Here is a 25,899-nt window from a genome sequence, read left to right as displayed (position 1 = left end):
GCTGTGGGGTCGTGACCTGAGCTGAAGGCAGATGTTTAACCGACTGAGCCATCCAGGCGCCCCCCCCACCCCACCCCCCGCCGAAAAGAAGTATCTTAAATCTCATTGTAAGTAAGCTATCACACAGTACAAAATGGCAAAATGGATCTTTGAAGAACAAACAATACTGCGTTAAAAATGCTTTGCACTAAAAATACATTTGGAATTCTAAAATGTATAAATATGAAGTGTAGCTATGATAAGATGGATGTATATAGAAATAAGCTATACACAAAGGAGAAATATTGAAATATACCATGCTCGAGTAGTTCAGAATCAGGCCCGTGTCTTTAGGATGACCCTAGAAAAGGTGAGCCACATTTAAGTTCCTGAAGACCTTGGCACATGCTAAAACAGAAGAAAGTCAGTGCATCATGGTTAGCCAGTTGGCAGCAGCTCGGCTTGTCCCACACAGGGCCAAATTGCTTCATTTATTTTTGGTTCTAGACTGGAAAAACAGTGTGTTGGTTTCACAAGTCCTCATTTAAAAAAAAAAAAAAGTGTAGTTTAGGCACTCAGGAAACAGATTATCCTGGACATTAAGAAGAATATCTGAAGAAAACTGAGAAGTGTGGTTGCTGACGCGAAATGTCCTGTTTCGGGCAACCCTAGTGCTCAAACACATTTAAAAACACGGCAGTTCATTTTCTTTATTTTCCCATTTCAAATGATTTAACATCATGAACTCCCTAGTTAAATCTGACAAGGCGGTATAATCCCATGATTCAGGGTTGGTAATTTCTACATCCATAAGCCCAGATTCTGAAGACTTTAGGAGAAAAGAAACAACGCAAATGCAGTGACAGCTCTGGATTCTGGGCAACACTGTTCTGCGAGACGGACAACGTTCGTGCGGCTTCCAGCTCACTGCTGGCTGGGCAGCGAGAGGTTGTAGGCAGTACTGCTTAAGGCTGAATGGAGAGCTAGCAAACCGTGCGGTTTTTAGTAGCAAAAGTTTTTGTTTCAGGGACGAACTGGAGGCGCAAGAATTAAAAGTTGCCATAGGCCTTGGAGAGCGTGGCTCAAGCCCCACCTCTTACAAGCTCCGCCCACTTCCGGGACAGCGGAGCCACTTCCGGGACAGCGGAGGCGCTCTCGCTTCACCCTCACAGCACGTGACGTGGGCTGCCTACGCGCCGTTCTAGCAGAACCCGCTTGATCCCACATTGATGCCAAATGTTCACAGAAGCCTGAAACCCTCTGTCCCAGGGGGAGAATCTTCACTAGTATTCCAGAGCAAAATGCGTAGCAAGAATCTGGTCACGATGCCAGTGTGAAGTCACTAAATTAAGCAACCCTGGGATGTCCTACCTCTGGGCTTGTTTTGTGAGGGAACGAAATTTCCTTATTGTTTAAACCACTGGGGAATGGGGAGACATCTGCTTTCTGCGACCCCAAGTAATCAGATGCAATCCCCTTCCTCCGAAATAACATAACCTGTTTTGTAGAGCAAAGCACACACGAACGCATGCACACTCCCTCTCTCTCTTACAGACTAAATTTCTCCTGTGAGTACTAACGTTCTCCTAAATTCATCTCCTGAAGTCAAGCTCCTTGGAGAAGAGCACATGCTCTGTATTCCGCATCCAGAATACCCTCCTCCCCACCACCATCGCTTACTTCAAGGCCCAGTTCAAAATCTGCCTCCTCCACGAACAGTTTCTTATTTAATCCCTGCCTACATCTGTCTCTAATCCTAACATATGGCATTTACTGTCTAACTTTTTTACATCTTGTCTGCTGATCCTTGTGTCTCCCTCTCAACTCTACCATGCTGAGCACACATTTGATTTACAGTGACTGAGTATAAAGCACCATTTTCCTTCACCTGAAACATGGGATTTTCCTGTCCTCTTTTCTTCCTTGTCTTCTTTCCTCATCTTCTCTGTAGAAGACAAAAATTGAGATAAAAGAAATTCAGAGCTCAGACTCTGAAGGAAGGTAAGTCTTTCTAAAGAAAGCCAAAAATGGCATGGCCTAACTTCTGGGAGTTATAAGGGAAAGAATTATGACATGGGGGGAACAGCAGTTAGACACCATACCAATCAATGACGACCTGTTTTTGTACCTCCCTAACACACTGACCAGGTTTCACTACAGAAAGTAGGGGTTGGGGGGGCATCCTTAACAAATCAGAAGGTATAAGAGAAGATATAGCAGAGCCTAGCACATGGCAGGCATTCAACAAATGTCTCAGGAGTGAATGAGAGATGACAGAGCATCTTATGATTAGGGCTTCGGGCTTATATCTTAAAGCTTCTTATTATAAAAACAGAATGAAATGTAAATACCAGTAAGAACACTGCTGTCTCGATGTAATGGACTTCATCTGAATGTGCTGACATAAAAATCTTTGATCTGATGCAGACTTCAAGCTGTTTTGAAATGGAAAATAAAATCTTGGGTTGTTTTTGTTTTTACTTTAAAACTCCTAGGGCTGTTAACTAAAACTCAAAACAGGGGCCCATCTGCAGAAAGGCCTCGTCCATCATCACACGACCTGAATCTCTCGTAGCTGCTCTTCTGCGTAACAGCTCTGGGACCATCCTTCTGACGAGATGGAGGAAAGAGTATCTGCAGAGAGCATAACCCGGTGTAGAAATTGGCTCGCATACCCTTGAAGGTATGCAAATATAATTTTAACTTTTACTTTTAACACATTCCTGATATTAAAAATTTGTCATAACTTTCATTAGGTTCATTCATTCAAACCGACACTAAGAACTTCTGCAAGATCTTTTATATTACACAATAGAGTAAAAACTGTAGTAAATGTTCAGATAGTTAAATGAGCACCAAACACTACAAAGTGTAACCAACATGGTTCTATTAAAAACTCTCTTCAACTATGGCATTCAAGGACAACAATACAATATTTTCTTTACAAAGCAACTAAACATAAAAATCTGCAAATGCCATAAATTCATTTATAGGTTCTTATTTTCATATAGGCATGTCATTAGATTCTTTCGATTCTTTCTTTCAGTTCTTTCCTGAGGTATTTTTTTGTGGTTTGCTTTTATTGTACTGCTGGATGCATTATCTTTGATCATCCTTTCCTAAAATGATTTCTAAAGACCTGCAAAAAATTTTATTGCATAGGACACTATTCATGACACAGAGGTTGGGAACTGCAAATATGTGGCATTGGAGCAAGTCTTACAAATATTGCATTTTAAGAATTTGTTACATACATTTTTTTTCTTTTTACAGCTTGTCTCTTTTTAAAAAAATTGAAGTTACAGCCAAGAGTTAACTACGTACAGTGAAGCATTTTAGGAATGTCAGAGGTTAGAGAATACGATGAATGATACAAAGGAAAAAAGCCATAATTCTTGCTGGCTATATATTGTATTGCCTTCAAAAGCAACTGTACATGTTGTAATCAGTTCATAGTTAAATATTTCTACTAATCTGTTTTAGGAGAGCAAATGTCTTTCAAAGTTTCAAGTTCCTCTATGAGCTTCTTGTTCTGAATTTCCAGCACTGCAACTCGACTCTCCAGACATTTTACATATTCTTTCTTTCGACGTCGACATTCTTTAGCAGCTTCCCTGAAAAAAAGTAGAAGCAAAAGGGCAAACAAAACATTTTTTTTTTTTGCATGCTATTGACAAGCAGACTGAAGTAAGCTTGGTAAATGTGATCATGGCTGCATTCCAAATCTTGGAACAGCGTTCCCAATTCAATGTCAAACACTAAGCCAAACTGGATTCTTAAGGGTCACAAGTGTCCCTTCCACGAGTCCACATGGCAATTAGTAGAATTGCTGCATCTCCTGCCTTGATTAGAGTTCATAATAAACAAGGTCCAAGTCAAAGACAGTTACTCTGCTTTATGGCAATAAAGATCTTTGAGGGCCTTGAGTTCCTCAATGAGAGTCTTGTTTTGGTTTTCAAGCACAGCCACACGATTTTCAAGACATTTGACATATTCTTTCTTCTTCCTGCGACACTCCCGGGCAGCTTCCCTGGAACCAACACAAGGCAAATGACTACAGGAACAACCTCCCAGCACAATCCAGACTGCCTCAAATGAACTTCTACCCCCCAAACTCAACAGCCAATCAATCCTAGGTAAGGTTTGTACAAAGCCACGCAACAAATGCAACCAAGCACATGCCTTTTGTAAGATTACTTTCAAACAACAGGAACAACTTGAGAGCACGATCAATGTGTCCATCGTTCGTTGTAAATGCTGTTTTCTTAGGGCACACATTCCATGATAACAGTGACCAGAATGGTTTTCAGTAACCTAAAACAATAGGACCACATCCCCAAGTGGAATTTCTACAAAAATTTTTACAGATCCTTTCAATTCTCTTAATTATTTTTGTCCACCAAAAGCCACATATTCTGTCACAATGCATCAACTTTATTTGGTCAGAAATATTGGAAAAATTAATCCTCAGAAATTTGAAATGTCAATATTGGAGATTTTGTTTCTTCAAGACTGAATCTCATCAGTAAAACAAATAAGCTCGACCATGACTGCAAGAAGCAGTTTATTGGCTAGAAAACAACATGGATAAAGACAACAGTAAGCAAGTCACACACATTTTCATAAACCAAAATGAAATGGACTCTGCTTCTGAAAATTAAGGAAGGGAGGGTACAGAATCCAACACTCAATAATTCAGACAATTTAAACCCACAAAGTGAGAGCACCAATATTAACACTTTGGAAAGAAAGCTACTATATAACCCAAAAGTGTATTTCAAGACTGTTTTCCAATCACATGCAGTTACTACCCAATATACTGATCTTTAAAGCGCTGCAGGCATGCCCAAAGGACGAACAGACCAGCCAAAGCAACAAACACAAAAACACAGATGAGTTAGTCATTTTCATGCATAACTCCACCAAAAAAATAATTAATAGAGCCAACATTTTTCTCTTTCTTTTTCAGGGTAGGAAGGGGTGTCAACTCTATCATTTAAGTCCTCTATAGAATGTACCCTCTGATAACAGTGTTCTTTTGGAGGTGTCAACTGAAAATAACTGCCTTTGGGGTACGCTTCATTATCAAAAAAGCCTACGGTGAAAGAGATAACTCATTTTTAGGATGGTTGACTCACTAACAACTGGTTATCTGTTTTTTTTCTCCGTGGGACCAAGTGTCAGCAGGAAAAAGACCTTGAAATCCCAGTGAACTGCAGGAAAAGATCAACCCCTACTTCCTAGCCAAAAACAGTGCACTCACCCTGTGAACTCACAAAGTTCTCAGACTTCTCAACTAGTTAACAAGAAAATAAAAAAATTTAAGAAGTAAACTGAATCTGATACAGATTGATTTAATCTAAATGATGCATAGGGAAAAGCTGAGAATAAATCCAAGCTCATAAAATTTGCAACTCTTCTACAAAGGAACTAAAATACACTTATGAATACCAAGGTGTTTATGACTGAATCATTATATTAAATTCTAGATCTGGAAGGAAGATAATCACTTTATAAAACAAGTTATCATTAAATGAAAATTTACATATCTAATAGCAGAGCTGTGGTTATTTATTTTTTAATTTTCTTTACCAAGGTGTACTATTTATTGTAAATATCATAATTCATATCTCATGCAGGAACAGTGCAGGTTACTGGTCAAAATGTTCCAAGCACAAAGCTTTAAATGATCGCACCAGTAGATGGTACATTCCTAAGTACTTCCCAGCTATGGAAAACACCTGTTTCTTCTATTAATAGTTAGCTCAGTTTTCAGGCCTTGCATTTGTCTGGATATATCCTCAGCATGGAGAGGAAATACACAGCAAAGAGGAAATGTTGACAAGGCTGTAAAGAAATATAAACTGTCACTGGACTGGGAGAAATATCTATCAGATCTATCATAAGTGCCAGCCAAAGAATAAAAAGGGAATGTCTGAGAGGTCTTTCATGTTAATAAGTAAAACCTACATACTTTCCATGAAGTTAAATCCGAAGCTTACTCTGAGGTCTCTTTGAGGTGATTCTGGTGTAGTGCAGTGGGCGGGCTCTGGAAGAAAGACTGCCTGATTGCATATCCAGCTTCTGTCCAGTGTGGGTTGCATGATCTTAACCAACTCATTACTTAACCACTCTGAACCTCAGTCCCTCTTCTGGAAAGTAAGGATAATAACCAGACCTGATCTCACGTGCAAGTTATGTGAGAATTAAACAGTAGAAACAAAGCACTTAAAACCTGCATACAGTACTTGCTCAACTGCGCCACCTTTAGCCATTTATCATCTGCTCTTCCCTAGTCCTGCTCTGAAATTGAGATCTGGAAAGCTAACTTAGACCCTTCGCAGAATCCCTTACAGCTAGGGATTCTATTAGCTATTTCTAGCCAAGGAAATGTGGGTGAAAGATGCTGCGAGGATCTTCCAGGAGAAGTTTTCGGAAGAGTTAGACTCAGCGGCCCCAGTTTTTGGCTCTGGCCCTTCTCCCTTCTTCCTGCCTGATGCCACACCTAGGGACGTGGCAGCCATATTGTGGTCCTAAGAACAAATGTCACCTGCTAAAGCTGACAGAGCAAGGAGGAGAAGCCTGGATCCTTGATGACACTGCCGAGCCTTTGTTCTGGCTGCACGTACCTCTGGACCAGCCACATAAGATCAAAATAACACCTGTGGGGTGAAGGCTCCATTTCCCTTGGTTATTTACAGCCCAAACACAAATGCTATCCAATAGCTGTCATTAGCTAATTATTTTTTTAAAGCCTAAAATTTCATGACTGTTTTCCTCAGGGAAATTTCTTATGTACGTGGTAGGTAGTTGTGGGGCATGTTTAGAGGAAACCACTTCCTAATATTTCACTATTTCATTGATAGTTCTACTGACAACATTTTTTAATCTAAAAATAAAGGTACAGGGCGCCTGGGTGGCTCAGTCATTAAGCGTCTGCCTTCGGCTCAGGTCATGATCTCAGGGTCCTGGGATCAAGCCCCACATCGGGCTCCCTGCTCGGCGGGAAGCCTGCTTCTCCCTCTCCTGCTCTCCCTGCTTGTGTTCCCTCTCTTGCTGTGTCTCTCTCTGTCAAATAAATAAATAAAATCTTAAAAAAAAAAAAAAAGAAAAAGAAACTGCCAAACTGTTTAAATAAATAAATAAATAAATAAATAAATAAATAAAAATAAAGGTACAGAATAATGACAAAAGGGAAATAAGAACGCTACTTTCTAGGTCTTTCTTTTATTTTCCTTAGGAAAGTAAGACATCAATGAACAATTTTACAGTTTGCATCACCATACTTTATATTTCTAAACTGAACTTCACAATATAAATTCTGTGACCACAGAAGAAATCATTTTCATAGCTCCCTGAGATCTCTGAAAGGACAGTTTTAAAATATCCATATTCCGGGGCATCTGGGTGGCTCAGTCATTAAGTGTCTGCCTTCGGCTCAGGTCATGATCCCAGGGTCCTGGATTGAGCCCTGCATCGGGCTCCCTGCTCAGCGGGAAGCCTGCTTCTCCCTCTCCCACTCCCCCTGCTTATGTTCCCTCTCTTGCTGTGTCTCTCTCTGTCAAATAAATAAATAAAATCTTTTAAAAAAATAAAAAATAAAAAAATATCCATATTCCTCCACCAGATCTAAGTTAGAGATCTTTGATAGCAAGACTTCCATAAAACAACCATGAGCCCCACCCATTCAGCCCCTTCAGGATTTCTGAGCAAAGTGCTGACAACGAAATATAGGAACCCAGCATGACTTAGTTAACCTGGAACAACAACTGATAAAGACATGTATAGCTTCATGATTCTAGTTCTGGTAATCTGTTGCATTTTCCAGGGTACAAAACTCCATCTAGTGATCTGTGATACCTACAATGTTTGGGAACTAAAGCCAACTTGAGGAGTCCTATATTATATCAAATGTGACATTTATTTATTTATTTACTTATATTTTGTTTATTTGACAGAGAGCGCACAAGCAGGGGGAGCTGCAGGCAGAGGGAGAGGGAGAAGCAGGCCCCGCTGAGCAGGGAGACTGATGTGGGGCTTGATCCCAGGACCCCGGGATCAGGACCTGAGCTGAAGGCAGATGCTTAACGACTGAGTCACCCAGGTGCCCTCAAAATATGACATTTAAAAGGATGTTAGTAATGAATGGGTAAAGAAGATATGGTATATATATATACAATGGAATATTATGCAGCCATCAAAAAAACCCCCAAAATCTTGCCATTTGCAACAACGTGGATGGAACTAGAGGGTATTATGCTAAGCGAAATAAAGAAAGACAAGTATCATATGATCTCACTGATATGAGGAATTCTTAATCTCAGGAAACAAACTGAGGGTTGCTGGAGTGGTGGGGGGTGGGAGGGATGGGGTCGCTGGGTGATAGACATTGGGGAGGGTATGTGCTATGGTGAGCGCTGTGAACTGTATAAGACTGTTGAATCACAGACCTGTACCTCTGAAACAAATAATACATTATATGTTAAAAAAAAAAAAAGAAGAAGAAGAAGAAAGCAGGAAGGGAAAAATGAAGGGGGGGAAATCAGAGGGGGAGACAAACCATGAGAGACTACGGACTCTGAGAAACAAATTGAGGGTTCTAGAGGGGAGGGGGGTGGGAGGATTGGTTAGCCTGGTGATGGGTATTAAGGAGGGCACGTACTGCATGGAGCACTGGGTGTTATATGCAAACAATGAATCATGGAACACTACATCAAAAACTAATTATGTAAGGTATGATGACTAACATAACATAATAAAATTAAATTAAAAAAAATAAAGAGATGTTAGTAAACTGAATATAGCTGCTACTGGTTCACATTCAGTTACAAAGGACTGTTAGGAAGTCAGTACTTATTTCTGAATTGTAGTGGCTCAGAAGCCACAATTTCTAGACTAACTAGGTGGTAATGTTACTAAACAAACCACCACCAGGTGGTCCTGGTCAGAGGTGAGCACATGATGTCATCTGAAATGTTCTGTTTTCTTACAATGAGGACATGATTTAATACTTAGGAATAAGGTGACCAGACGACTGGTAGAACTCTTGGACTACTCTATTCATTTTGAAAATCAGATTAACTTGCACCATTTCCATCATAAAAACTAAACCAAGAAATAATATAGAAGTCAAATTAAAGAATTTTGGAAAACAGCATTTTTATGACATACACCTGTTTAAAAAATAAAATTACAGAAACATGGTACAAGAGTGAGAAAATGAGAGTGTGAACTGGGAGTACCTATGTTATAATATTAGTTAGGTATCTCTAAGTGATGGGGCTCTAAGTAATTTTGTTTCTTTCTGGTGCTTTGTATTTGCACTTGACCAAAATTTATCAGAATTAATATGCATTTCAGTATAATAGAAAAAAACCAAAGTTACAAAGTAGATAAAAGAAAACTACATATAAAAGGCTTAGAAAATTCTATTTATTTATTTATTTGCATAAACTCTACCCCTAACACAAGGATTGAACCCACAGACCCTAAGATCAAGAGTTACATGCTCTACCAACTAAGCTAGCCAGGCACCCCTAAGAGGCTTAGAAATTCTTTACTCACACTTAAATTTATTTTGCTCATAAAGAAACAAAAAAATTACACTTATCACCTACTTCACAAAGTAAATGCCAAGTAAAAAATAAATCTTTATTTGTAATAAAGCCTTTGCATCATCATTAAGAAAATTAATGTATCTTTTAGACATTACCCTTACCACACATAGGGATGTGACTCCCGCTGATGAAATGGTTTCCCGGCTAGGCACTCTGATGACAAGAAAATCTAATTATTATCACATGCAGAGCACAAACCCCAAAATGCCACAGAACACGTAACTTGGGAAAAATGGCTTGGGAAAAGCAATTTTTTAAAAAGCCCCACAGCGATAAGTTATGCATCCGATAGGTGGCTACTGGTTTCTGGAGAAATAGCCTACCTGTTTTTCATTAGCCTCAGCTCTCGTTTGCGGGTTGCTTCTTCGGCCAGTTGCTGGGGACTGTGCAAGCTTCCTGGCGAGGCAGCCATCACTACTCCCTGAGGCAAAGCAGTAGTAGGAGCTCGGATCTGGTAAGTCGGCATGTCACCAGTGGCAGCTGCAATGAAACAAAATATGACAAGTTTATATAAACAATTTACAACTTGATCTCTTATATAAAATTGACCTGGAAATAACATACTTCTTTTTACATGTCATAAGAAGTGACTTTGCTAATATTTAAGATGATTATTTTGAGCATTAAAGTCTTAGGTATCAAAGGTCTTCAGCATTTGGAACAATAATATTCAGTATGCTCTATACAGTTAAGGTAGAAAAATGCCCCCGTGCATTTTAGAAAGGTTTTTATCAAAGGCTAAATTAGGGAGGCTTTTCAAGTGCTCTCTGGGGGAAAAAGGCCCTGATGTGTTTATCAGTTTACATGATGTAAATACTTTCACCATGGCCAATTTCAAGCTGTCAGTGTGACCTCACGGAAGGTGGAGATGAGAAGACATACACAGTAAGTAGCACAACATACAGATAAAAGAGATGGAAATAACCTCACGAGCATAGATAAAATTATGAGAAGTGATGAGTTTTGAGTATTTATTGTTTTTAACCTAACTCATTTGTTAAATATATATGTGTTTCTTTATACATATTTAATTTTTAACAATGGCTCTTTTTACAACCAGCTCACAAAAACCCTGAAAATTTAATAATCACTCTAGCATACCAGTGGGAGCTGGCTCTAGCATACCACTGCAAAAATTTTAATTAAGCAGAATATTCCAGATAAGAGATTTTCCTGTGCCCTACACCATGTCTGAGACAGTTACTGCATGTCTTTAAATACAAGTCCTACAACCAGAAGATGACTGAGGTATTAGAAGGACAAACCTGGCTCACTGTATTTTCAGTTTAAAAACCAAAACAAAATAAAGAACAAAACAGCAAAGCTCTACTTAAATGTAGTTTCTCTGGGGGATGATAATTTTTGTCTTAAGTAGGTTTCTTGAGATAATAATATATTTCTAAGTATTCATTTAAAAAACTTTTCTAACTATAGTACAATCACAAATGACAGACTTAATATTTACTTAGTATTCATATTGAATACTAAAAGTCCTCCAAGTTTCCTAATTTATACTCAACATTTGCCTTTCTACTCTAATGAACATAGCTTCCTAGAAGAGACAGATTTAAGTGATGAAATATGTTTCTACCACCACTTAGAGAATGTATGGTCCAGAGTTAATCTGACACTCTAAGAGATTACAAAATTCATGCTGTCTCAAAGTTAACTGCAAGAAAAAGGTTTTCTAAAAGTTACCAAATCCTACAAAAATTGGTCTGAACCAATGCCAATCAAAATAGAAAACACATCACTTCCATATTTCATTAAAATGCATTATAACCATTGAGTAAGAACTGAAATTTTACCCAAAAGGGACACAAAGACTTTTTTCATTTAAATAGAATATTACGAATGAAAATAGCTAAGCAGTTTAAAAGGTTAACCAAAAACTGATCAAGGTGCTCCTTTTTGGGTAAATGCCAGGGTGTTTTTTTTTCCCCTTAGAGCTTAAGAATTAGGTGAAAATATTTTTTTAAACTTTTAAAATATGGCTTTGGGGGAAGATCACTTAAAGGTCTTCATAAGATTAACAAAAATACCACTATAAGGATGCACTGCTCCTTCCTTCTATATATAATTTTAAAAACAATGGTGATAAATAATAACTGATAAATATAACTATCACTAGCAAAATCTCTATCAATAGTAAACTTGGGAAAAATCCTAAATTTGTTTTTGTGACTATTTAAAATACTGTATACACAAGTTATCTCATTATATGTCATAGAGTATCTTAGCCTTGAAATATTTAAGAAGGTAATTTTAAAAAGTTTTAAACTGTTAACTGACTAAAGATTTTTTATATTTTAATCATATTGTCAGAGGAGGTAGAATGGAGCACAGAATAACATAGTTCTCTCCTCTTTTCTCTTTACCCACATCCAAGGAAGAAGGTTATGGGATAATAAAGGTTGAGACAATGGAACAGCTGGAGGCTACACAGGCTTTCTAAAACTGGAACAATAGCCACTGACGAATGAGAAGTTTACATGTCATCGTGCTGACATTCGCAGGTGGCATGGATGCAGACCTTGGTCTAGGGCTGTTCTTTTGCAAACTTTGGTCACAGAGAAGGGCAATAAAATTAACAGAGGGGTTCGTTATACCCGCTCTCTCTCCCTCTCCTTTTGTATACATCTGCTATTTTCTGTCCTATAAAGTTAGAGCAGAATGCTGATATGATATGTAAGAGTTAGTTTAAGAGTATTCATTCTTTTTTAAAAAAGGAAAAAAGGGGGGGTAGGTATACTTCCTAGATGAAAAACTAAAGTTCATTCATTGGTCTTACAAGCAGAAATGGTTCTAAACTTTGGTCTGTTTCCAAAAGCTGAAACCACCCTCAAAGGACCAAATTTGGCACCATGAAGGATAAAAGCAATTCAAAAGAAGTATTCTTAAAACATTCTTGAGCAATAGCTCAGGAAAAAGATATCACTTTAAAATGATAACTTGGGGGGTGCCTGGATGGCTCAGTTGGTTAAGTGACTGCCTTCGGCTCAGGTCATGATCCTGGAGTCCCTGGATCGAGTCCCGCATGGGGCTCCCAGCTCAGCGAGGAGCCTGCTTCTCCCTCTAACCCTCCCCCTCTCATGTACTCTCTCTCATTCTTGCTCTCTAATAAATAAATAAATCTTTAAAATGATAACTTGGAAGGGGATGATATATTTGGATATATTAGTTCTGGGATGTTAGCTAATAAATTGGGTTTTATTGCAATGATTCAGATATACTATATATTTATCTCCTTCAACAAAAATCAGATTTCAGGTCATTAGTTCAAGACAGAAATATGAATTGGTATTAATTGGTAGGAGTTAATATACATTTCTGTAATATCCTAAAGAATGTATGATGGTACACTTTTAGTGGTCACAGAATAAATGTCAATGGATAAATTCCATATATTCAAATATGATCTTATTAGTAAGTACACTAAAAAGATATGGGCAAAGAGAATCTCTTGTTTTGAGAAAACCCAAATGTCAAAAAGTTTTGTTGTTGGAAGAAGTGATAAAGTTTTTATCTTGGTTAGCTTCAATTTCCAATATTATCAATTCAGTGGCAATTTAAAGCAGATTCAATTCCTAGAATCACAGTTCAAAGAACCACCTTACAGTCTTTGATGAGATATCCTTATCCCTGTACTCCTATAAAGGCTAATTCCTGTTCCATCTAACTACTAAATGTGTGTCCACACTATTTATTCTAGAATTCCACTGTATACATTATTTCTGACAATAAATGAGTCATCAGTGGGGCTATCATCTTGTGATTGAAGAAAGATAATATGATAAAGATACTTATATACTAATTTTATTCTAAGGCAACAAAAACTTTAAAGTCAGGGGTGTCTTTTTTAGCTTGGTACCCCATATAACCTAGCACAGTACCTGGCATATGATGGGTGCTCGGTGGGTTTACACGTACACCACGAAGGAAATTTTGAACTTCCCAGGGTTTTGCCCAAGCCCACTGTCATTTGAATGTTTAAAATAAGCAGTATTATTATTATAAGACTATTATTAGCTATTATTATAGCTAAGTCTTTAACACTAAGACGTGGGAAGCCCTCACAAGATGCTATGTATTTACTCCAACTGGCATTACTTCCTAATCTTGCCTTACACACTAGTCATCTCACCTGGCATTTGAGAAGCAGATGAGCTCTAATTACAGTGTATTTCCCACTATCTACCTCCTGACATGAACATTTTTTTTTTTTTTTTAGGTTTAGTATCAAATATTTAATGGAAAAAGCAAATTCCTAGAACTCTCAATTCTGGTCATTAAGCTTCATACCTCTCTTCGCAAGCTTTAAACACGGTACAGTAGAAAAAGCATGGGATCTGGAGTCTGGATTCTAGTCCAGCTCTGCCACTTACCAGCCATGTGACTTGGGGCAAGTTCAGTTTCCTCATCTGTAAAATGGGGATACATTATCTCATTTAATACTCACAATAACCCCTGTAATGTATGTCAAAGTGTCTAGCACAGTGCCTGGCACATGGTAGGCATTCAGCAAATGTTAGTTCCCTTCCTCTTCCCTTCCTTAAGTGTCTGAAAGACAATGGTCCAAATTATGCTTATACTGTATATTAGTTAAAAGGCATATAACATCCATAAATATATTTACCCCTCTAACAAACCTGGGTAATAGAATGATTGAGACGTATGGCTCTTATTCCTTATTTTGTTTAAAAATATGCCTACTAAAAACTTCTAAAATTTATACTCTATTTTATTATATTCCTTTAGAGAATAGATTATTAAAAGATAATAAAAGTCCTTTTCAATGTTTATAATCATTTAGAATAGAACCTCAAAGGTGGAGAATCACAAGTAACCCTATGAGACAGTTTCATCAGACTGGTAATAAGAAAACTCACTGAAAAGCCTAACAAGTCAAAGAGGTGCTTGTTTCTTCCTAACAAAGAAAGAAAGAAGAAACTCAGCCAAACGCCTATCTTGATAGTTTTCAAAGTGGAACAACTTATCCACATCCCAAATGTTGGTAGTTTTATCTACTGAGATATCTGTAGTACTGAGCACATTAACTCAATAAAAACATTTTTATAAATGGAGCTCCTACCTTCATTTTGCTAGGTGTCCCTTATCCCAAATCTACCTAAGTAACAAGCAATGAGCTAACTCTGAAGTTGTACTGATAAGGAGGGTACTTCTCTTCCATAGCTCCAAGAAGCTACTAACATCTTCACTTTTCTTTTTTCGCTCTCCCTCCCTTCCATCGCGCCAGGGCACACGATGCCCAAATCAGCCTTGTCCTTGCCTGGTGTCTCCCACCGTCAAAACCCTTCCCTTCTCCACTGCTCTATTTTTTCCAGGAAAATGAAACCCTACATAAACATGACTACTTAAGCAATCAACATTTTCAAATTTGTCACAATAATTATAACACTTAGACCACAAAGAATTAAGTCATTAACTATTTTTACTTTAAGTTACATATAAGGGAACTCCTCAGTTGTTTAAGTGAAAATCTTAAGAGTCAAAAAAGAGTCTATGTAAAAGATGAGAAAGTATAAATGTTGAAATGAAAAGTTCTATATATATCAAATATACACTCTCTTGCCCTGTGAGGGTAATAATAAATATTCTAGAAAAAAATCCATTTTGACTACTTAAAATGATGTTAGCTTTATTTTGTATGTTTTCTAAGTAGTGTGTATTATGCTGTGGTAATTCATCTAACCTTAGCATGAATTTACCAGGTGAATTTTGAGGAGCAATGTAATATGGTTGTGAACAGAATCAGACAAGGTCTGTTCTTGAAGTCTGAAGGTCCAAACTGGTTCACCACTTGTTAGCTTTGTGAGCTTGGAAGAGTTATTTACCACTCTGATCCATGTTGTTATATGGAAAATGAATATAATATGATCTGCTCTGAGTGCATCAGTAAAATTACATGGAAAGTGCTTCTCCTCTTGGGTATTTAAATACAGTTTCCTCAGCGAGGCCTACCCGGATCCTTTAACCTATATTACCTGCTTCCTGTAGGTCTCTCACCATCTGATCGTTTGATAGCATTGACCACATTTGTATTTGTATTTATATTGTAACACTGTAACTTTTTTAAAGCTTACATAAATGCAAAGTATCACAATTATTTTATTAAGCAATATATTCATATAGGCAAATAAAACCAGGCAGAGTGAAACAATCATCCCAAAAAATACTTCACTGAAATTCTTTCAAAATTAGTGGGAACATAGCACGATGGAAATTTCAGTAAACCTTCCATACAGATTTGGAGTTTTATTAAAACTTAAGGTAGATAAGTGACTTTTTTCACTTCCAACATGATTATAACTTGCTTTGCTGGCAAGTTTAAGAAGCTATTACACCTGATCCAAACCTTTCTTTTATGTGAAAATTCCCCAACAATAACCTTTTCAAGTACCCTCCTTTCACAAGGTGAAATGTATCCTTATTCTCATGCATCAAATATTAACTAAGACACTATTTTCCAAATTTGAATATTTATTTTTAACAATTCAGAAGTCCAGCCTGAATACAACGTATTAGAGTTTTTAAGACTCAGAGACTAAAAGATATGGAGTGAGGCTCTTAATATAATCAGCTTATGAATAAAGCCAAAAACTATTTCTAACAAAAATTTAAACTGTACCCAAAAGTCTCAATAATACACTTCTATAAACTACAGATATTCGCTTTCCACATTTTATTCCATGATTCTATAAATAAATACTCCTGAAAACTTTTCCCATACCAGTCATTGTTAGGAGCCTGATTTTGGTCTAGACAAGTTTTTCAAACTGTAAGTTTTAGACCATTAGTGGGTCATAAAATCAATTTCCAGAGCAACAGAAAAATAGAAAAGTCCATTACATCTCTACTATATGTAAAGATAAGCACTTTAAAAAAACAAACAAACAAACAAACACACCAAAAACACTGCAGGGTTTGAACTCATGACCCTGAGATCAAGACCTGAACTGAGCTCAAGAGTCAGAAGCTTAACTGACTGAGCTACCCAGGTGCCCCAAGATAAGCATTAGAGACAAACCAGAAGAGACTCTTAATCGTAGGAAACAAACTGAGGGTTGCTGGATGGGAGAGGAGTGGGGGGATGGGGTAACTGGGTGATGGACATTAAGGAGGGCATGTGATGTAATGAGCACTAGGTATTATATATAAGACTGATGAATCACTGACCCCTACCTCTGAAACCAATAATTATATGTTATTTATATATGTTAATTATATGTTAATTAATTGAATTTAAATAAAAATAAAGAAAAAAGAAAACTTGTTTTATGTACACACACACACACACACACAAGTATATAGCATCATGATGTAAAATGTGGGTCATGGTCAAAAAAATGTGTAAGCCAAAGATCTACATCAGTCCACTTGTTTCACCAATCCACACAGGTAGCTCCTCTACTATTACTTCAAAAAAGTCCCTTAAACACTGTGCTCTTTTGGCTCCTCAAAACAAAACAAAACAAAACAAAACAAAACAAAACAAAACAAAAAACTGTTGTTCATTTTTAAACAGCATTTCAAAATAGAATTGGTTCTGTGAAAACTGATCAGATTTCTAAAAATAATGATTTCCAAAGTACAGTGAGGTCTTGTGAAAAAAGTTTGACATTTTTTAGTTTTAGCATTTGGAAGATTTTAAATTGGTAGTAACTCATGTATAAGCATTATGGGTAAAACTGTGAAACAAAGCTCAAGGATGGTATATGTTCATTCTATACATATAAATGTATAAAAATGTTCACTTACTTACAAGCAATGATTAAAAATATGTGCAAAGTTTTACCTTAAACTTTCATCTTTAAATATATTGTGTATTTTTAGATCTTTTATTTTTTATTATAATTTTTTCTCATGGTTAGACATGAGAACTGAAATTAAAGGCTTACTTAGTAAAGATATAAACCAACTAATGATTTTTAGCAAATACATACATGCACAAAATGCCTCTTGCTTCTAGAATCATACTGCAGTATTTGAGATTAAGTCCATCTGTATCTTACAATAAACTTGTCATTTGAGAGTTTCTTCAATCTATAGCTTTTCTAAAATTTTACCAAAACTTCTTTGAGAAAAATAATAGCGCATCAAGATAATTTTCAAAACGCTTTAATACAGGTCTTAGTTGCTCAAATCAATGGAATGTTCCCATCTAGGAAGAGGGTTTAGACCCACTAACTCTGAAAAGCTAAACTGTGGTGAAGCTGTTCACAATCATCCATTCTTCGTGAATTCAACTGCAAATTCAGAGGTTAGAAATGAGACACCACGGAAAAAACAACAATGCAACCCTAATACAGAACATCAGCAGCAAAGTCTGAATCATTACCTGTAATTAAGAAAGCCAAACAACAGAAGGATTACTGATCACAAATTTAGAGAACTGAGACTGGGAGGTGGAGGGGTGGGGGTGGGGCGACAACTTTCAGACAAGCACTCCCCGGACTGAGCGCTAGAGGGCACTCCGAGGCGCCAGTGCCCGAGAGTGAGCAACCGTGCGGAAACCCTCCAGCTCCAGCGCCCACCTCTCCCCGGGCACGTGCGGGGCGGCCGCCGCGGGAGGCAGGCTCAACCTTCCCACGTAGGCGTAGGTGGGACAGACGGCTGCCGAGTTCTGCTCACCCAAGCATTACAGGTTTCACAAAGCGTTCCCCCTCGTCAAGCAGACACTTACCTCAAGAGAAACGCTAAAGTAAGGCTTACGAGAAAAGCTATTCAGTTGTAAGAGCGATCTCGGAGATAGAGGCAGTGGCGAGCCAGTTAACAACTCTAATCTGTCAGCAGCACTTGACAAAGCCGAAAGGAACTGACTAAATCACAGCATGACTCGGAGCTGACGTCAATGTGTAGCTCGCTTGGAGTTTAACTTTTCCACTTCCCTGCCGAACACGATTCCAGGAAATGTAGTGACGTCAGCCCTTTGAACTCGATTAGCTGAGGTACAGGCCATTTTAAATACAGGAGGAAAGAAACAAGTAGGCACGCAAACACCCCTAACACGCTGGGTTTTCCTATTGTTTTGGAGCAACGTTTGTACACAACAATGAAATCGGAAGCTTAATTTTTTACAGGTTGAACAGTATGTATGTTTAACTTGTAGCTGCATTGGACTTGCAACAAGTTGCAGATGAAGTAACAGCTTATCTTAGTAAAGCAGAACGGAGAGAGAGACCGGATTACTGCCTTGGTCAAATAAGCAATACGCTAAGCAAAAAAGCACTTACACTAAGATGCCTTCACAGAGTGTGCTGAATACATACAGATATATATTAAAAGAAACTTCTTACTCCTCAGCCACTAGAAAATTAATACTTTTTGAAACACTCCGAGATCCCTAAATTTTTCTACCCTTCAAAATAAAATTTTCAGAATTAATTTAAATCTCTCTTTAAAATTCTTACCTGTTTCATCTCTAGTTACAGCCATGATGGGCTTCTGCATACAGAACTGTCTTGTCTCCCCTATCACAGGTTGACAGTGTTCCAAACTAGCAAGCATGTGCAGGATAAGTAGGAGTAACTGACATCACAATGACATCACCAGCCTATCACTGCCATCAATGTGCTTTGTCACAGAGGAGCTCAATGAAACCAAAGCCCTATAAAAACCCTTCCTGTAATAAACCATATTAATGTTCTTGTTTCTCATTGTACATAGAAATCTGTTGAGATGGGCTCTGGCAAAAAAATGTCTCATTAGCATTAAGTTACAAGATTGTTCCTTATGGAGCAACTAACTTCTTATTATTGTTCTGTCCAGGGTTTCTAGATAAACAAAGGGGGCATAAATTCTGTATTTTTTATAACTCGTAGGAGAAAAAAACACATGGAGATTAAAACGACAACAAAAAAACCTGACAATCAGCCCAGAAAAACATTGTGAAATACACAGAAATGTATTTCTTAAACACTTCTAAATTCATCAAGGAAGAAACACTCAGCCACCTTTGTTCACTTAACACAGTTTTATTTGCTCAACTATTTGCTACAGCACCATAAAACCTAGCTGTTCCCAAGGTGACACAGAATTTGCTAATTTCATTTGAAAGGAACAAATACTGACATTTAAAAAATTCACTGTGCCGATGGTAGCAAGAACTACATAGCATTCTTCCATAAACATTAGTTTGAACCATAGGAATTTGCTATTTGACCTTTTTGGCCCACAAAAAAACAAAACAAAACAAAACAATTTCATGAGGCTCAATCCAATACAATATTTTACTAAATTAAAATCCCTTGAAAAGAATTTGGGGATTTTAAAAAAATTCATAAATAAATCACAATTACTACTAGTAAATTTTTTAAATGTCAAATGTTATTTGGATCACTTAATGAAGAGGGCATGAAGAGCTAGATAGATCACTATAGGAAATTTAACAATGGCAGGGTTAGATAAAAAATTAGCTCATGGTTCAACAGTATAAAAGACCTTAGTCTGGAAAAAAGAAATGATTTGTATATCTATCTAGTGCACAATAATATGTGACATGGCACTGAGACCTTTTATCTGTACCAGTGGGCTGAATAAAGCCCATTCCCTTATATGATTAGAATTCAACCTAACCTTATGTCGATGATGTTGATGTGCTTCTCCAGAGCACATGAATGGAAGACATCTGGCTAAGTAAGAAAGTCTGAAGATCAACCTAGACATCAATCCCAAACAGAGGCTCCATGACAGACTCTCCTCCATCCCAGCCACACCTAAGGGTTTGGGTCCAAGAGTACTAGTCAATTTTATTACCAATTTCAGAAAGTTCAAATTGGTTTTAATCTAATTTCTTTAAGTTGGCACTTAAGTGTTCAATAAATACTAGCATAGAAAAAGGGCAGAGGAAGGAAAGGAAAGAGGGAAGTTGGTTGTTTGGTTGACTACTGCTATTAGTAAAGTTTTAATATATTCCATGGACCAGATAAACTCTGTTAACCAGCATACAGAACTAATAACATTTTCACAGAAGAAGCATATTTCATTTTCACTTAATAAATGGTTTTATTAAACATTTATCATATGCCAGGGACTGTGCTAGATACTAAGGATCTCTATCCAAACAGAAGTTACTATCTAGGCATGTCACACACGCCCTAAAGGAGATACAGTAGGAAATGACAGGAGGTTATCTAAACCAGATCTGCAGGATCAGGGAAGGTTTCCTGGAGGAAGTGCTAAGATGAAAACTGAATAATGCAAATGACTGACATAAGTGTTCCTGTCAGGGCAAATGGCTAAGTGTGAGGCCCTAGAAAGGAAGAGAGGGTGTGGCATAGCACAGGAAATGAAGAAATCCAGCACAGAGCTGCATTACAAAAGAGGGAGAAGTTGAGAGGGAAAAGTCTAGTAAAGGTGGCAAGGCCTAGATCAAGCAAAGATTTGGGCTATGTTAAAGATTTTGGACTAAGGGGCGCCTGGGTGGCTCAGTCGGTTAAGTGTCTACTTTCAGCTCAGGTCATGATCCCAGGGTCCTGGGCTCCTTGCTCCGTGGGGAGCCTGCTTCTCCCTCTGCCTGCAGCTCCCCTGCTTGTGCTCTCTCTCACACTCTTTCTCTGACAAATAAATAAATCAAACTTAAAAAAAAAAAAAGATTTTGGATTTTGTGTTAACAAGTAACAGGAATTCACTGAAGAGGTCTGAATAGGAGGCTGACATGATTAGATTTGAATTTTAGAAATACCACCCTGAACTGCAGAATTGAGAGTATAATGGAAAAAAGAAAATGTTGGAGGCAGAGACATTTGTTTTTAAGAAATATTAGTAGTTCCCAGAATCACTAAGAGGGATGAAGAAAGGGAACCTGAACTTTCAGGAACAATTCTCAAAAAACCAGGCCCAGAAGGGATCTGCCACCTCTGGCATGATTAGGAAGATCAGAAAACTTCTCCACAACTACCAACATCAGGGCAGCGACCTGGCAGAGGGGATGCCACGTCGGAGGGGATGGCAGCTGAAGTAGGATTGGACAGCAGGAGTGGAGAGGAGTGGAAGATGAGTGGTTTAGTTGGGAGGAAGAAGGGGTGACACACAGGTTTCTAGCCTGAAGCAACAGGTTGGACGGGAGTCCATTACTGAAACAGGGTAAACAAAAGGAGAACTAGGGTGGGGAAAATGGCTGTGACTTTGGACTTTGGACTTAGAGAGTCAAGAGATGTGCGTGGGACCTCTAAGTAGCTAGCTGGAGTCAGGGGCATGGTCACAGGAACGGGCACCACGGGCAGGGATGAGGTCATCCGGGGAGAGTGCTCCAGCCAGAAGGAAGAGGGCCCAGGACGCAATCTTGACAAACACCAACTAACACTGAAGAGATGAGCAGAGGAAGATTAGACTAACCAAGGAAAGAGATGTAGGAGAGAGAGAAGAAAAAACTGGTAAGAATACAGTATCATGATGGGAAGTGAAGGAAGCAGAAGTCAATTAGTGTTAAATACTGCTGAGGGATCAATCAAGATAAGGACTGAACTCACAGAGAAATCACTGTGACCTGTGAACGGAATGACAGGATGGAAGGTGATAAGAGTAAGTAACACAAGAATGCCAACTGACTGTCTTTAACATAGAAATAGAACTCCTACCCACCATTATTTTAAGGAGAAGAGAAAAGGAAAGGGAAAGAAAAGGCAAGGAAAGGGAAAGATTAAAAGAATACACAAGGAATCAAGATTGGAAGGGAAAAAACAAACACCTTACTTGTATTTGATATAAACATTCACTTACCAACCCAGATAGATTCACAAAGAATGAGCACATTATTAGAAGTAATTTCAGCTTGGCAAGATGAAAAAATAAACTCTTTAACAAGTCAGTAATATTTCTCTACAGCAGCAGAGACTAGGAAATGCAACGTTCATAACAGCAACAAAAACCTTCAAGCATTTAAGAACTAACTTAACAAAGAATGTAAAAGACTTCCACAGAGAAAACTTTAAACTGTTAAAAAGTTCAAATAAGATCTAAATAAATGAGACATCCTATGCTTTGGAACAGGTCAATCTAACATTATAAATACCTCAGTTCTTCCTCACCCTTGCACACTGTAGGAATGTAAATCAGTGCAACCACAATAGCAAACAGTATGGAGGTTCCTCAATAAATTAAAAATAGAACTACCCTATGATTCAGCAATCGCACTACTGGGTATTTATCCAAAAAAAACCAGAAACACTAATTGAAAAGATATATGCATCCCCGTGTTCCCTGCAGCATTATTTACAATAGCCAAGATATGGAAGCAACCGGAGTGTCCACTGATAGATGAATGGATAAAGAAAATGCAGTGTGTACACACGCACACACAAACACACATAATTATTACTATACCATAAAAAAGAAGGAAATCTTGCCATTTGTGACAACATGGATGGAACTTGTGGGTATTATGCTAAGTGAAATGAGTCAGAGAAAAGACAAATACTGTATGATCGTACTTACAAGTGGAATCAACAATGAAAACCCCGGGACTCAGGGGTACAGAGAACAGATGGGTGGCTGCCGGAGATGGGGAGGGGGGTGCTGGCAGGGAGGGGGTGTACAAATGGAAAATGGGTGGTGATTAAAGGTACAAACTTCCAGTTATAAAATAAGCCCTGGGGATGTGATGCACAGCATGGTGGCTGTAGTTAATAAAACTGTGCTGTTTGAAAGTTGCTGAGAGACTTAAGTCTTAAAAGTTCTCGTCACAAGAAAAAACCAATCTGTAACAAAGTGGTGGTGGATGTTTAACTAGACTTACTGATTTATTGTGGTGATCACTTATTGCGTCTCAACAAATGTCAAATCATTATGTTGTACACTTGAAATTAATTGTCATATGCCAATTATATCTCAATTTTAAAAAAGACTTCAGTTTCCCCTAAATTATTCAATACATTAAATTCAACCTCATTGGTTTTACTACTATATTTTTATTATTTAGAAACTCAAATTTATTCTAAATGCATACTGAAGAATAATGGCTCACATAAGCTATATCAGCACTAAAAGAATTTTTTTTTTTTTAAAGATAAAAAGGGAAGCTTTTCCTGTGACATAACAAACCAGTATGGTACTGGCATATAGAAAAGGAGACCAATATCGGGTGCCTAGGTGGCTCAGTTAGTTAAGTGTCCCACTCTTGGTTTCAGCTCAGATAATGATCTCAGGGTCGTGGGATCGAGCACAGCAGAGTCTACTTAAGACTCTCTCTCCCTCTGCCCCTCCCTCCTGCTCTCTAAAATAAATATGTAAATCTTTAAAAAAAAAAAAAAGAAAGAAAGAAAAGGAAACCAATAGTACAGAATAGAGAGTTCTGAGACAGATCCAAATGTATATGAGAACCTACTGTATAATTAAGATTGCCCCATAAATTAATGGGGAAGGACAAACCATGTGTAGGGGAAAACTGGCTCCATATATGGAAAAAAATGAAAATGAATTCCACCTAATACTATATACAGAGGTGAAACTCAGGTGGACTAAGGACAAAAATGTGAAAGGTAAAACTATAAAGCTAATATAATTATTATAGAGAAGTATCTTTGTGACTTATAGAAGAAAAAGAGTTCCTAAATAAAATCCCACAAGCACAAAACTCATTAGCCTATTATCTATGCAAAACATAAAAAATTTTTAAAGCTCTTCTGGTGAAAGTATCAGGTTTTTATATGGAAAATCCATATAAAAAAGATAAACTAGAAGAAATGATGATTCTTTATGGTTATTTATTTAGACATAGAGGGTTCATGAGAATCAGGGGAAATAAAGCAGGTGGCTTTGGCTTTACAATTAAAAGAAACCAAAGTATTAGGTAAGTACCATGAATTTGTTTTACTCCATATATGGAGTGGAACCACCACCCAGTTCTTCATACACTTTTATTATAGTTCACATTAACCCCCAAAATACCTAAGAGTAAAGCTAATTATCAAGAGATAATCAGAATCTGCTTTTTTCCATACTTGCAAGACTTTCAAACCAAAAGAACAAATATTACTTCCTTTAAAATTAGTGCTACATCAAATACTAACTCCTAAGCAAATGCTAAGAGGAATAGAGTTAAATGAAAACATAGGATTTTTGCAAGCTGTATTAAACACATTATAGTTATTATAAGCAAAACTGAATGAAATGAAAATAACGTATAACTTGAATTTAATTAAAATCTTAGGTTACGCTAAAAGCTTAGGGTTACATCCCAAATGTTTTATTTTACCACTTCCATATGAAGTAGAATGGGTACCTGACATTTAAATATACTAGAACAGTCTAGAGAAAAAAATATCAGCATTTGTTTTGGAATGAAATGTCTAGAAATTAGACTTGAGCATAACATCTGGGGAAATCCCCAATTCAGTGCACCACGCATTGAATATTTAACTCTGCGTACACTAGGTAATAAAAATTATGTATTAGGTACAACATTTATAGCCCCCAAATGAAGATTACTTAATTAAAAAATTCATTCACGTGTCCCATGTCTTTTTTCCCATCATGCTATTCAGAATGGAACCTTTCTTTAGAGCCAAAAAAACCTGCTAAAAAGTGAAAATCATATAATTTAACGTGTTGTTGAATGTACCAAAATAAGTGCCCCCCAAATCTGCCACCTGTATTATTTCAGAAAACTATAAAATCACCACTAACTGGTGTGATACAGGGACGCACAGGTATTCTAAATGTATGAGATTGATAAAATATACCTTGAACAACAACCTGGCTGCCTGGGACAAAGAACTGCTGTGCGCCATCAGCTGACTGTGCTGCGTACTGTACAATCGTAGCACCTGGCGGAGGAGCTCCTGAATTTGTCATTGTTAATGCCTGCAGTCCCTGAACACCATCAGATCCTGGGTTAGAAATCTGGATTGCTCCACCTTGGGCTATAGCAACTTAACAGAAAAAGAAAAGAAATATTAGAGAATTTCAAGATTCACTTGTAATAATCCCAGATTGGAAGAATACACTGTGGCTCTGTTAATTACCAACTGTCAGTTTACCCTTATTTCTCTAGGCTGAATTGATAAGGAGATCCTTCTTCATAGGACAACACTCTGAAAAAGCTCATAAACACTTGAAAATATATTATATTCAGAATTATTTGAAATACATAAAACCCATGGAGTTTGCCTCCTCCCTAGTATCCATCTAGCTAAATTATTGAAGAGGAAGAGTGGAGATGAAGACAGGGAGGAAGACCAGCTTCTTGGTTTTCTCCATTCTCTCAGATGTTTTTAGTTATAGCTAAATAGCATTCTTCTAACATTTAAAAAGCAGTCAGTAAACTTCCATTGAGCACCACAAT

General features: G+C 37.5%; 1 protein-coding gene across 32 annotated transcripts in view; it reads right to left on the bottom strand.

Annotated features, from left to right (window-relative positions):
- Positions 1-2,764: 2,764 nt before the first annotated feature.
- Positions 2,765-25,899, bottom strand: part of CREM (cAMP responsive element modulator) — a 73,461-nt gene continuing 50,326 nt past the window's right edge. For 9 of the 32 annotated variants that reach the window (XM_035029566.1, XM_035029570.1, XM_035029575.1 and 6 more), the window contains 3 exons: positions 25,298-25,486; positions 9,920-10,076; positions 2,770-4,009 (listed from right to left, as the gene is read on the bottom strand). In XM_035029566.1, the coding sequence (XP_034885457.1) occupies positions 3,865-4,009; positions 9,920-10,076; positions 25,298-25,486 (491 nt within the window). In that variant the 3' untranslated portion in view covers positions 2,770-3,864. Of the gene's footprint in view, positions 4,010-9,697; positions 9,750-9,919; positions 10,077-13,981; positions 14,018-18,300; positions 18,711-19,027; positions 19,267-25,297; positions 25,487-25,899 lie in introns of those variants that run through there. The other 23 variants (XM_035029580.1, XM_035029581.1, XM_035029582.1 and 20 more) reach the window with 13 other exon arrangements.

This window comes from Mirounga leonina, unplaced genomic scaffold (genome assembly GCF_011800145.1).
Source record: "Mirounga leonina isolate KUSES-001 unplaced genomic scaffold, KU_Mleo_1.0 Mir_260, whole genome shotgun sequence".
NCBI classification, from domain to species: domain Eukaryota; kingdom Metazoa; phylum Chordata; class Mammalia; order Carnivora; family Phocidae; genus Mirounga; species Mirounga leonina.
Note: the sequence above shows the minus strand (reverse complement) of the source record. Positions and strands in the feature narration are given on the sequence as shown.